The sequence below is a fragment of the Leiobunum rupestre genome, chromosome 2 (assembly GCF_980474605.1).
Source record: "Leiobunum rupestre chromosome 2, qqLeiRupe1.1.hap1, whole genome shotgun sequence".
Classification (NCBI taxonomy): Eukaryota; Metazoa; Arthropoda; class Arachnida; order Opiliones; family Sclerosomatidae; genus Leiobunum; species Leiobunum rupestre.
In genome coordinates, this window is record NC_143385.1 from 38,788,384 (window position 1) to 38,800,369 (window position 11,986).

General features: G+C 36.1%; 1 protein-coding gene across 9 annotated transcripts in view; it reads left to right on the forward strand.

Moving 5' to 3' along the window:
- The window catches only part of LOC149957484 (uncharacterized), a 29,016-nt gene extending 17,083 nt beyond the window's left edge, over window positions 1-11,933 (forward strand). For 4 of the 9 annotated variants that reach the window (XR_016478486.1, XR_016478485.1, XR_016478487.1 and 1 more), the window contains 6 exons: window positions 1,436-1,564; window positions 6,025-6,131; window positions 6,276-6,506; window positions 8,281-8,440; window positions 9,047-9,203; window positions 9,271-9,355. Coding sequence is in view for 4 of the 9 variants with exons in the window: in XM_090165565.1 (XP_090021691.1) it covers window positions 9,150-9,203; window positions 9,271-9,369; window positions 9,446-9,650; window positions 10,422-10,711; window positions 10,841-11,013; window positions 11,713-11,737 (846 nt within the window). In the remaining 5 variants the exon portion in view is untranslated. The other 5 variants (XM_090165565.1, XM_090165564.1, XM_090165566.1 and 2 more) reach the window with 5 other exon arrangements.
- Window positions 11,934-11,986: the final 53 nt, after the last annotated feature.

Genomic DNA, 11,986 nt, shown 5'->3' on the forward strand with positions numbered 1-11,986 from the left:
TAAAGTTATCCAAATAAATGAAAAACCTGATACCAAAGATATGGTTCTCAATGCTGGCAACAAAGAGTTTAGAACACTTTTTCTCAAAACACAATTGGACATGCTAAGGACACAAAAAAATAGGCGACGATGGCATCCACTAATAATCAAGTGGTGCATGTACATGCATGGAAAATCTTCTTCACTTTACCGAATTATCTGTCAATCTGGCATTATGGCACTACCCTCTAAAAAGACTTACCAGACCTGGATTCAACCCAGATTAATTCCGAAAAATACAAAATGATACTCAAAAACTAGATCAACCTCATCAAGAATATTTTTGCTTGCTCTTGGATGAAAATAGCATTGAAAAAGACTTGGTATACCGAGTAGGTACTGGCGATATAGTAAGGTATACACATCTTAACTCGGTTCAGGAAGATTTGAATGATTTGGAGGTGGAAAATTATAATGAAAAGTCAGTGGCGACACACGTGCTTCAATTCATGATACGGGGTATCACATCAGGGTATAAATACCCTTTTGCTCATTTTGCAACCCATGCTCTTTCAGCTGAAAAGTTAGATTCGCTAATATGGGAAGCCATTATGAAATTAGAAATATGCGGTATTAAAGTTTTGTGCGTAGTTGGAGACGGTGCCGCAACGAATAGAAATTGTTTCGCGATGAATGCTTGAGAAGCTTCCTTTAAGTGTAAAAATCCCTATTCTGGAAATGAAGAGAGAGATTTATTTTCCCTTTTTGACGCACCTTATCTCTTGAAAACTGTTCGTAACTGCCTTGCCAATAGTTCGGTAGGTTGCAAGTATCGCTTAATGCAGCTGAATGACGAATACCTAGTTTGGGACACTATACGGTTATTATATAACAAAGACATGGATGAGAGTAGAGGTCGGCGTTTGGATAACAATTAACCGTTTGTTTGGATAATATCCATTAACAAAAATTATCCAAAAAATAATCAGTTATTTTTGGCTTTTTCCCATATTAAATCGTTTTTGTCTATGGATAATATCCATAGATAAACGGTTAACCGCAATTTTTATGATTAATTGAAATTTTGCCAGTTAATTTATCTGCTCCGCCGATCTCTAGATGAGAGTGGAAATGTGAAAAAATTACACAAATTAACATCGAGTCACATTAATCTGCAAAATCGTATGAATGTTAAACTGGCCACACAAGTGCTAAGCCAGTCTGTAGCAAATGCTCTCAGATCTGAGTTCGTTGGCTCCTACCCTGAAACTGTGCGGTTCATTAAAATTTTTAATCGATGGTTTGACATTTTCAATGTTGGCCACCCATTTACTGGATTTTTTTACTTATAATCCAAATGTGGAACCTTTTCGTTCAACAGATGATTGGCGACTAACTGTAAGCTTAATGTATTACTCATTCTGACTTGAAAATAATGTTTGTTTTCTTTCATAAGTGGCTAAAGGATGTTTTTCTCAAGTATTTGGATGAATGGGAAGCTTACGTAGAAGCAAAGCCAGGAAGGAGAGAAGATAAAAAAAAATGTTACTGAGTCAGGAAACCTTGCAAGGTCTACGACAGTCAAGTAAAAAATCTCTTTAGATATTAAATTTCCAGGAAGCCCAGTGGTCATAAAGTTCCTATATTGTCTGTAATTTCATGAAATGTCCTATTATGTCCTGTAAATTTTAATTAGTTTTAGAAATATTTATTTAACTGAATTCGTGACATAATCATCCTATTCGTATGCTGACCACTCTCATTTTGTCTTATATCGGGCACCTTTATTTTCTCAATATCTGTAGATAGGGCTCGGAAAATATATAATTTAAGCATTTTAAATAATTACATTTGTTATATGAATAAATAAGACTGTATATGAATAAATATATAATAGTTATCTTGCCCACAAAATGTATTTCTAAACAATTATCTACAATTATTTAAATTAGAGTATATCCCCTGTAGCACAAAGTCTCCCGAATATAGTTGGCTAATAGTCCACGAGTCGGATAAGAGTCCAAAATGTTTGGACTATAAAAGTCGTAGTAAGCCGACTTTACAAATAACTGTCAGCAGCCATTTTGTTTTGGGTCTTTTATCCGACTGTCGGCCGACCGTTGCAATGTTGGTCTCCAATAAACGCATTTTAGTCTTCTTAAGCGACAGTCGGAAATACTTACGTACAATGGTCTACAACATTCTCATTTTAGTTTTGTCATCCGAAAGTCGGCCAACTATTGCATTTGAGGTCTTGAATATTCGCGTCTTGGACTTCAAATTGTGTAGTCGGCCTTGAGTTAAATTTTGGGTCTACACAATCCTAACTTTAGTTTTGTTATACGACAGTCGGCGCACTGTTGCAATGTAGGTCTCCAACTTTCGCAATTTGAATTTCACATCCGACAGTTGGTTGTACGTTAAAATTTGGCCAAAAACATCGTCAGTTCAGTTTTTGTTATTTGACTGTCGGCCGACTGTTGCTTTTACGGTCCCCATATTCCGCGCAAAAGTCTTTACGACCGTCAAAACATGTACTTTGGCATAAATCACTTATGTTATCTGAGAGTCGGCAAAATTTTGCAAAATAGGTCTTCAATTTTCGATTTATGGTCTTTATATCCGACAGTCGGTCGTACGTTCACAATTTGAGCCTTATAATTTCCAGTGGCGGCGGAAGGTTCGTTTTTCAGGGGGGTACAAACTACAAAAAATCACGAGCGTAGTATAAGAAAGACCTTAATATTGGGGTATATCGCAATTTGGGGGGTACAATGTACCCCTGTACCCCCCTATTCCGCCGCCACTGATAATTTCACTTTAGGTTTTGTTATCTGATAGTCGGCCCACTCCTAGGCCCCCATTTTCGTTTCCGTACCCGATGCTAGACCGATCGTTTTATAAAACATTTTCAGTCATACTCCTCACTGTAGTATACTATTTTTAGAACTTATTTTAGCTTGGTTACACTGAGATTTAATTAAATTACTCGAATTATTGATTTCCCCGTTGAACGTTTTTGGTACTATAATTCAATGCAGCACGTACGTACGCGTCTTTATAAAATTTGATTTTTCTGGCAGCGCTGCCCAACAATAAACCGACGAGATTTATTTTCTCTTTTTTTCAATCTGGCAACACTAACTTCGGCCATGCTGCAGCAAATTCCTCTTGCGTTTTTGTGGTTAGCCATTTGCTTAATTTTATCTAGATTAATCGCTTAAACTACTGATTAGTTTTGTTCGGAACAAAAGTATAAAGCTCTTCTATGATTAATTACCTTGCAAAGAATTGCTTTTGAAGTACAAATCAAAAGGTATTGTCGACCAATTTTATGTTTTTGTCAAATTGAAAAGCCTTGGTCGTTATTGTACTAACTACTAAGTTACCAGCCAAAAGCATTTATATTGTATAAATTTATAGTATAGAAATGTTTAGTTTTAATTATCCTTTAGCTGAAGCTCCACCTAAATGAATTTTATCTTTCAGGATTTTTGTTATTAATGGTTACACAATCTTTATATAATGGTATACACAGGGGAATAATTGGATAATAAAGCTAGATAGTATAAAATGGAGCCTTTCACTAGCAGGCATAAACGTAGAAAAAGGGATTCCTATATAAGCAGTGTAATTAACAGAGTAAGAGCTGCTGATAATGAAGATGAATTGGAATGGTGCTAATAGCAAAATTGCTATGAAGAATTTACATCTACGACAGCTCATTATTGGTATTGCAATATATTTTAATTTTTAATTCATAATCTTAAACTAAAGTATATTTTTAGAATCTGTTAGGCAAAATACTAAGCTCAAAATGGCCAGGGAATATGACATTGATCAAACGATTCAAGGGTGGTTGAAACATGCTGGAGACCGAAACGGAGGCAGATCACGAAGATCTACGAATGATGAACAACCAAGACACGTAGGACGAGAAAGGCAGAAAACAACCCGATTTAGATCCAATTTAGGACATGATGACATTGACTTTTCAACCTAATACAATTTTCCAAATCTATGGAATTTTGTTTTTCTTTCAATTGTTTACTAGAAAGTCAAAAAAATACTCATTTCTGTTTCCTTATATTTTAAATTGCACGAAGAAATCATATTGGCTTAAATGTCTTTTGTAATTTACCATTTTAAAAACATTCAAAACTGATATGACTTTTATACGTTTTTTTTTGATTCACTAAAATTTAATTTCTTATTTTCAAATCGTAACTTGAAACACCTCACAAAATAGTGAGACACTTAAAATTTAAAGTATCTGAAAGTGTTAGAAAATTATTGGTTTTTACGTCATGTACTTGATATTTGAAGTTTTTTATTATTTCCCAGGTTTTATTTTTTGTTTAGCTGAAAATGTAAGATTATCGTAAGAGTATTGAACTGTTCAAAAAACTGAACCATAATTGTTTCATTTAATTTTATTTACTAAAGTATTAGACTAAGATTTCAGTTTAAATAAGTTTTTGAGTTGGTATTGTTGTTTTTAATTTCAACATTAGTTCTTCAGTAAAAAAAATTTAATGCTTGAAAGTAACTTTAAACGATCTTTAATTAGTATTTTTTATTGTCAAAATTGATAAGTTAAAAGAATATTCAAAGATTGCCTGTGTATCGGTGTTTTTTATATTTAAAATATTAATGTGCCTTAAAGTTCGGAGATTAGATCACAAAATTGAACCGTAATCTAGTCTTATGAATAAATATATTTTTAAATAAAAGTGTTTGGTATTATATAGAAGGTATGTGTCTTTAATATAAGCTAGCTGCTAGGTTAGGGCAAGCAACAGTCAGTTTTTAGTCCATCAAGGGTCGGGTATCCGTCCCAAATGGGGTCGGATTTTAGTCCATCAAGGGTCCGGTATACGTCCCAAATGGGATTAAATTTTAATCCATCAAGGGTCGGGTATTCGTCTCAAATGGGGTCAGGGCCTATAGCTGTTTACAGTCGGGTAGGGCGTTAATTTAGCGTTGGTTCGTCGCCCATTTTCGACCAGCTTTGTAAGATTATTTGTTGACACATTTACCATTAAAAAAAACGTCGGTTGAACTGAAATTCAACGCTATACCTATTTTGAGTTGGTTAGCACATACGTTACTTATTAGTGTCGGCTGTTAAAAGTGCAGTCGGCAGATAGCATACTGACCAGTTAAATAAAAGTCGGCCCAACCAAAATTCGGCATAGTCGGGTGCTATACCTTTTTTTGAGTTGGGTAACACGTTAAATTAGGGCTCAGATGTCGACCAATTTTGGGTCGCGCGTAGTGAGATAATTTGCCGTCGGGATGCTGGACAATTTTAGTTGGGTTGTTGACCCTCTCGGGTCCTGATAGCTGCAACCCAGTGTCGCCGACTCTAAAGCGGACGGACATTTCCCCTGTAAAAAGTGCTGTCCCCCGACAGCATATTGACCAATAAAAAAACAGTCGGCCCGACTTAAATTGGGCACAGTCGGCGAGGCGACAATTGCTACAGGGGTATATATATTCAATTTACTGCCGTAAAGAAATATGTCTATATTATCTTATCAATTAGGCAATCGTGGATTTCGATATTTTACAACGCCAAAGAAAAAAAAAGTTATTCTACAATTAATACTTTGCCGCGATCTTTTGTATATGTTTTCTTATGAACAAAATGAAGTAAGATCTATTTATTAATATTCAAAAACACAATAAAGAAATATTAATCGGTTTTTGCCAATAGATATAGTTTATTTTTTGTAACGAATATAGCGTATTTAAAAGCATTTCGAGTTTTTATAGTAAAGTTAATAAATTTTACGGATTCATCTTGTAGCCCATTCGGCCCGCGTTATCTATTAGGTCAAGTCGCTACAAGTGTGGAAACGTCTGATGGTAAAGCGAAACGCGTTGCAAAATGCAAATATTGTGACAAGTGAATGTTAAAGCGTTGGCTGTCTATGTTCGTATCTTGTTGTACGCTTCAATTTGGAATTAAATGTACTGCAAAATGTGAAGTTGCAGTAAGAGCCGAAAGCGGGTATTCCAATGCCACGTTTGTATATTTAGTGTGTCCTATTCGGAAGGGAAAACATCCGAGTATACCGACCGGTAACTTAAAATATCATTTGGAGAAAGAACACCCTGATAAGGTAGATGAGTACCAAAGATCAACAGTACGTATAATATTCATTCCGTGTATTTGTTTTATGTTTAAGAGCTTGTGTAACAAATACCTTAAACTAAAATTATTTTTATATGCAGATGTTCAAATAACTTTAACGTTTTTATAATGGTTCTTAATTTTTTTACAAACGTAGGTATATTCCTCGGCAATAGAAAATGCCAAAAGCAAACTCATACGATGGGTTGTTTTAAAAGACATACCATTTGAAGAAGTAGAAGCCTCAAGTTTCAGAGAGTTCGTAAACGCGATTGATCCTAAGAATTCATTGGTGTCTAAAAGCGTTATGGTATGCGCCAAAACCGTCAAAAGTTACATATTAAAAGCTTACGCTGATGAGCTTCCAAAAATTAAGACAATTTGTGAGGTAATTACTTTAAATTCAGTTAGAGGCGAGTGCTAATATAAAAAGTTTATTTCAGTATTTTGTAACGAAAATATTAGCCCCTTTATGAGTTGGTGTTTATTAGCATTTGGTGGCATTGATTCTGGGAATTTCTGGTTTCTCCTAGGTGTGCGCGCTGGTCGCGTAGTCTTGGAGGAAATGAGGGAATTCCCCGAATCAATGTCAATTGTGCATCCCGCGAGGGTTAGGACCCCCTGGCCAGAGTCCTTCCCTAGAGTTTCGCTTTTAGGGAATTCTCGCTTCTCTTTTCGGGGATTAGTGGGTTATTCCGTCCAGTATCGTTGGAAATATTTTACAATATCCGCTTTTAATATTCGCCACCCCCCCCCCCCTTTTCTGAGAAACCAAAAACGAGGGTTGCCAAACCTGTTGATGTATTGTAAGTAGAATAGTACTTGATAAAAATATCGTCTACGTGCGCGTATCTTACAGCGGAAATTACTGGAGTGGGTGATATCGAAAAAACCCCTTTGTGAATTCAGTGACGGGTGTTGACCGAGAGAGAAGGGGAGATAGTCAACAGTTCCTGGTCAGAGCTAAAGTTCGTAAACATCTCTCTCTAAGGAGATAGTTTAAGTATGATTTAAAAACGTGTAAAAACGAAACTAAAGAAGTTATAACACGCGTTTGCGGAAAAAGTTTGTGTCCACGTTAGACTCCGAATAACAGGATGTTAGCGTCGATGGGACTTGTAACTCCAGCGTAACCGTACCGTCCGTGCCGGGTCAACGTGGGATAAATGTGACTCACGCTACCACGTCATCGTCCTGGACCGTCGTGCCGTTGCTGTCGCACATAAGTATTTTAATATCATTAACTATGCCCTAGGGCGGATTCTATTTTAAAATCAAACTGGCCTAAGTGCCCAGAATCAGTAAAATAACTGAACCATGTTTGAGCTACAATAAACCGAAAGGTTATTAGTACTTGGTGTTTAAATTTTCAAATCATTGAATTCCGGCCGTACTTCGCGGTTTTTAAATTTTGTTATTGAATTGCTAATAACTTTGTGGAATTGATCCCGTTTCTTTTTTATTAAGTGTGAACACTAAGAAATAATTCCCCCCTTGTGTTCATAATTTTTATGTTCCAATTAAATGTGTTTTTCTTTGGCAACCCTCTAAATATTGGTTTCCTTTTTATTATCATGTAATCAAAAATTCCCCTAGACAATTTTAATCGGCCGCTAACCCAGAAAGTTAATCGAGTGTTCCCGGGCCAACTATTTTCAAATGTGGAGGTTAATATTAAATCCTATGCTTATTGAGTCTACGGACTCTGTTTTACAGACCATACCTATTGGGCTTAAAACCCTCTTTTACAGACCCATATTTCATATTTTCAAGTTCCCCTTACTTAAAAGCTTTTTCCCTCTACAATTTTTTGTCGAAAGCCATTGATGGACAAGTGGCATTTACAATGGACCTTTGGACATCGTCGAACCGCAAGCCTTTTATGGGAGTTACTGCCCACTGGATAGAAAAAGATTGGGTTGTAAAATCGATAATGCTTGGCTTATACATTTTCCTGGAAGGCATACTGGGAAACACATATGCGATGTGTTCCTGGACCTTATCAAAGAGAGAAATTTAAATAAGGCAAATTATAATATCAGTTCGGCTAGCCGTCTGGTCGAGTTGAGTCGTTCCGGTTTAACACGACCCGACACTGACAGGGACAGCAAGCCTAATTTAACATACTAATCTTTGACAATTCTTGAAAAATCGAATTTTAGGTTTTCGCCATTACTATGGATAATGCGTCCAACAATGACACTTTTTCCAGAGAACTTGTGCAACAAACCGCCCTTCTTGGATACCGCTACACTAAACAACATCGAATCCGTTGCTTTGCACATGTACTTTACTTGTCCGTGAAAGTTAATCCTAGACACGGTAAATTCAAATCCAAAACACCAAAATGAAATGAGTATGGAATCGATGAAGTTGAGCTTATTCCTTCATTAGATGAATTTCCTATAGGGAAAGCAGTAGCTAAGGTAAAGGGTTTCAATGCATGGTTTAGTGTCGGCTTAAGGCTAGTTTTCACTAAGGCAAAACTGACGTGACGGCGGGCGTTAACTTTTGAAATCCTCCTTCAAAGGTCTAAAGCTGGTTTCACAATTGACCAAAAATTTGCAGCCTAAAGTTCGACGATATTTCGAATGGAAAACAATTTTCCGCTCGGCATCTTTCGTCGTCATTTTGTCGTATTTTCTGTCGAGTGTGAAACCAACTTTGTACAATGTGAACTTAGTGAAAAACAGCCTTAGTAAAAGATTTCCGACGATGGTGATCCTGGTTTGGTTTCCGACGACGGTGATCCTGGTTCGGTTTCCGACGACGGTGATCCTGGTTCGGTTTCCGACGACGGTGATCCTGGTTCATGCATGTCGGTAATTTCGCGCTAGGTAATATTGTATTTACTCAGTCAACTTAGGATATTATGGGTTTTGTACTAAAATCTATTTGTAAATGTAATCTACCCCGCGGTCTTTTCAGATAAGAGCTGCCATTGTCCAAATTCGTGTATCACTTTTGAAGGAGGAGAAACTTCAACAGTTAAACAAATCCTTTGAAATAGACGACCTGTCACTTATTTTAGATGTCGTCCATCGCTGGAATTCCACCTACGAAATGCTTAAATACATTGAAAGCGGTAATTTTATTCCATTGTAGTACCATTTCTACCGTACATAATTATCCTTTTGATTTTCCAAATACAGTCGCTTCAATCGCTCATGAACAGCGAAAAAGATTTGCACAAATATATTTTGTCAGATTTAGAGTGGGAACTAATTAAAGAATTTGTACACGTATTGAAGGCAAGTTAATGCATTTTGCATATTTGAGTTCAAACGTCAAAAGATTATATACTGATAGCTCTACTCCGTATAAAAGGATTTCGAATTGGCGACACGGCGGGTGTCAGTCTCCAAATACCCAACAATTTCTATTGTTATGCCCGCGAATCATTGGTTACAGGACAAGCTAAAGACTGTCATAGACAGAACGGAAGATCCTCTCAAGGAAGCTTGCCTTGCGAGAAACAAATTGGAAGAATATGCGGAAAATTCAAACGTTGAAGCTCAGTGGATCGCAATAGGTAATACCAAATGTAGCATAATAAAAGGAAGTATGACATTGCTTAGAGTTTTAATGCGAATAGTCGAAATATTTCTCAGACACTGACATTCTTTTCCAGCTACGGCTTGTTGGATTTGCAGCGTAACTAATTAGATATTATCCTCCTTGCTTTAGGTGTTCACGTAGTTTACTGAGCCTAAATCTGTCGTGAAATTTATTTCGTTGCGAATCTTTATAAGAAACGGACATCCAGTTGTGAACAGAAATCTCGCTATTTTTAGGGGGCTCTGTGCTGAACTAAAGCATCATTGTGAAATAATTTTGAAAATCAGGTCGCGATAATGGCTTATTATTGGCATACTTATTTTTATTACGTTACTTATGTTAATACTACTCGTAATTTGATTGAACAGCCCTTCTAAGCGTGATGTATTTAATATACTCTCATAATAAGCCTTTTACTACACTGTGCGAAACCGAAAATTGGATTGTTATTGCCGGTATCAGAAGTAAATTAAACGAAGCGATCCTATAGATTCAAATATGTCAGAAGCGGACGTTAAATATACAATTTTAACATTCAGCATTCTTTCTCTCGACAAACGTTTATACGGTGCCCCGCACCCGTCGCTTGAGAGAGATTCGTAGTCAGGACGGGTACTTATTCACAGCTGTTGTGGCTTTTGTCATCCCACTCTCCCCTAGCGCCTAGGGATTATTTTTGGATATGACAATTGGGGGAAAGGACCCCTAAAATGGGTTGGGATAATAATATTGTTGGTAATTTCAGTTGTGGATCCCACTCTAAAATTAGATTTCTTCAAAGAGAAATATGACAAAAGTACCGTAAAGAACATCAAATGCGCAGTAATAAACACATACAACAGATTTTACGACTCCAAGAATAAGCAACTCGATTATCCAATTTATTCTTCTGGTAGCTGCAGTGTTGAACTTTCAAATGAGATGCATAAGATATTCCCTAAGCGGGCCCGAAAATGTTCAAATGGATCAGAACTCCTTCTATATTTAAAGGACGAGCTTGCGCCACCGAATACAGACATTCTTCAATGGTGGAAGGTAATTAAAAATCTTAGTTTGTTCTACTCGGCGTTGTAGTGTAGTAATTGGTAGCACGAGACTAAAATGGTTCCTTTGTAAATAAAAGTAGATAAAATGTCTTGGTTTAATGTATATCTTTATTCTTAGATAAATGAGCATAAGTATTCAAATGTTGCCAAAATGGCGAGGGATTATTTATCCATCCAAGGTTCGTCCGTACCATCAGAAAGGACGTTTTCCAAAGGTGCAAATTTGGTGTCGCCAAAGCGTGGCTCAATGAAACCGGACACCATTTCAGCGGTCATGCGCCTGAAATCGTGGTGGGCCTCGGACTAATTTATTTTACAAAAGGATAAAAAACCTAACTTATCTCGATTTATTTGTAAAGAATGTTGAAATAACCCTTTATTTTATTTCTTGACATTTCATATCTTTTCTATAAATGGTTGAAATAAATTAAAATAAATTCTGGTCATCGATAAACGTTTAGACATTGTTCTTTTTTCCGTTCTCCATAATAAATACTGGTAGTGATAAAACACAACGGATTGTGTATGAACATGGATATTGATGAATAAAACCGCTCTGTGGATTAGCCTAAAAACATTATAAAGCCGTAGATATGCTCGCCGTTAAAATTGTTTGTAAATAATCTTAATCAGATGTAACGCGTACCTTTTTTATCAGTTTAGTTTCCCATAACGAATAATATTTGTTTATCTACAACTAAAAAGCCGTTATTTTTAAACAATTTATAAAAAATCATATGTATAAATTAAGTTAATGTATAATAAAGTCCGACCCCTATCTGTAGAACACGTCATCTGCTTGCACATCATCACATTTTTCTTAGCAGTTTGCCCAAATTTGCTCTAATATCCTATATTTCTTAAATTTTTGACTTATTATACTATAAATTTTACAAAAGTGTTATTTTTCCTATAAGGAATTTACGTTTTAGACTGAGCTCCCCGAATTTTAGAGAAAGCATTCTTTAACATATTTCATTGTATTAACAGCGAAGGCGTTGCCGGAGATCATTGAGTTTCTTATTCAAAAAGGAGCTCAGTTTGTACTAACAGTTCATGTGAACCAAGACCCACTTGAACAGCTGCTTAGTAAACATCGTCAAGCCTGTGAAGCTGGTCATCAACCCAAAGCTATCTCTTACGCATTTAATAACCAAAAAATTGCATCGCTAGATGAAGGAAGAATCTTTTTAAAACGTCAAGGAGCCAATACAATACACATTTAATAATTATTCATGTTAAAACTTGAATAAAATTTTATTTT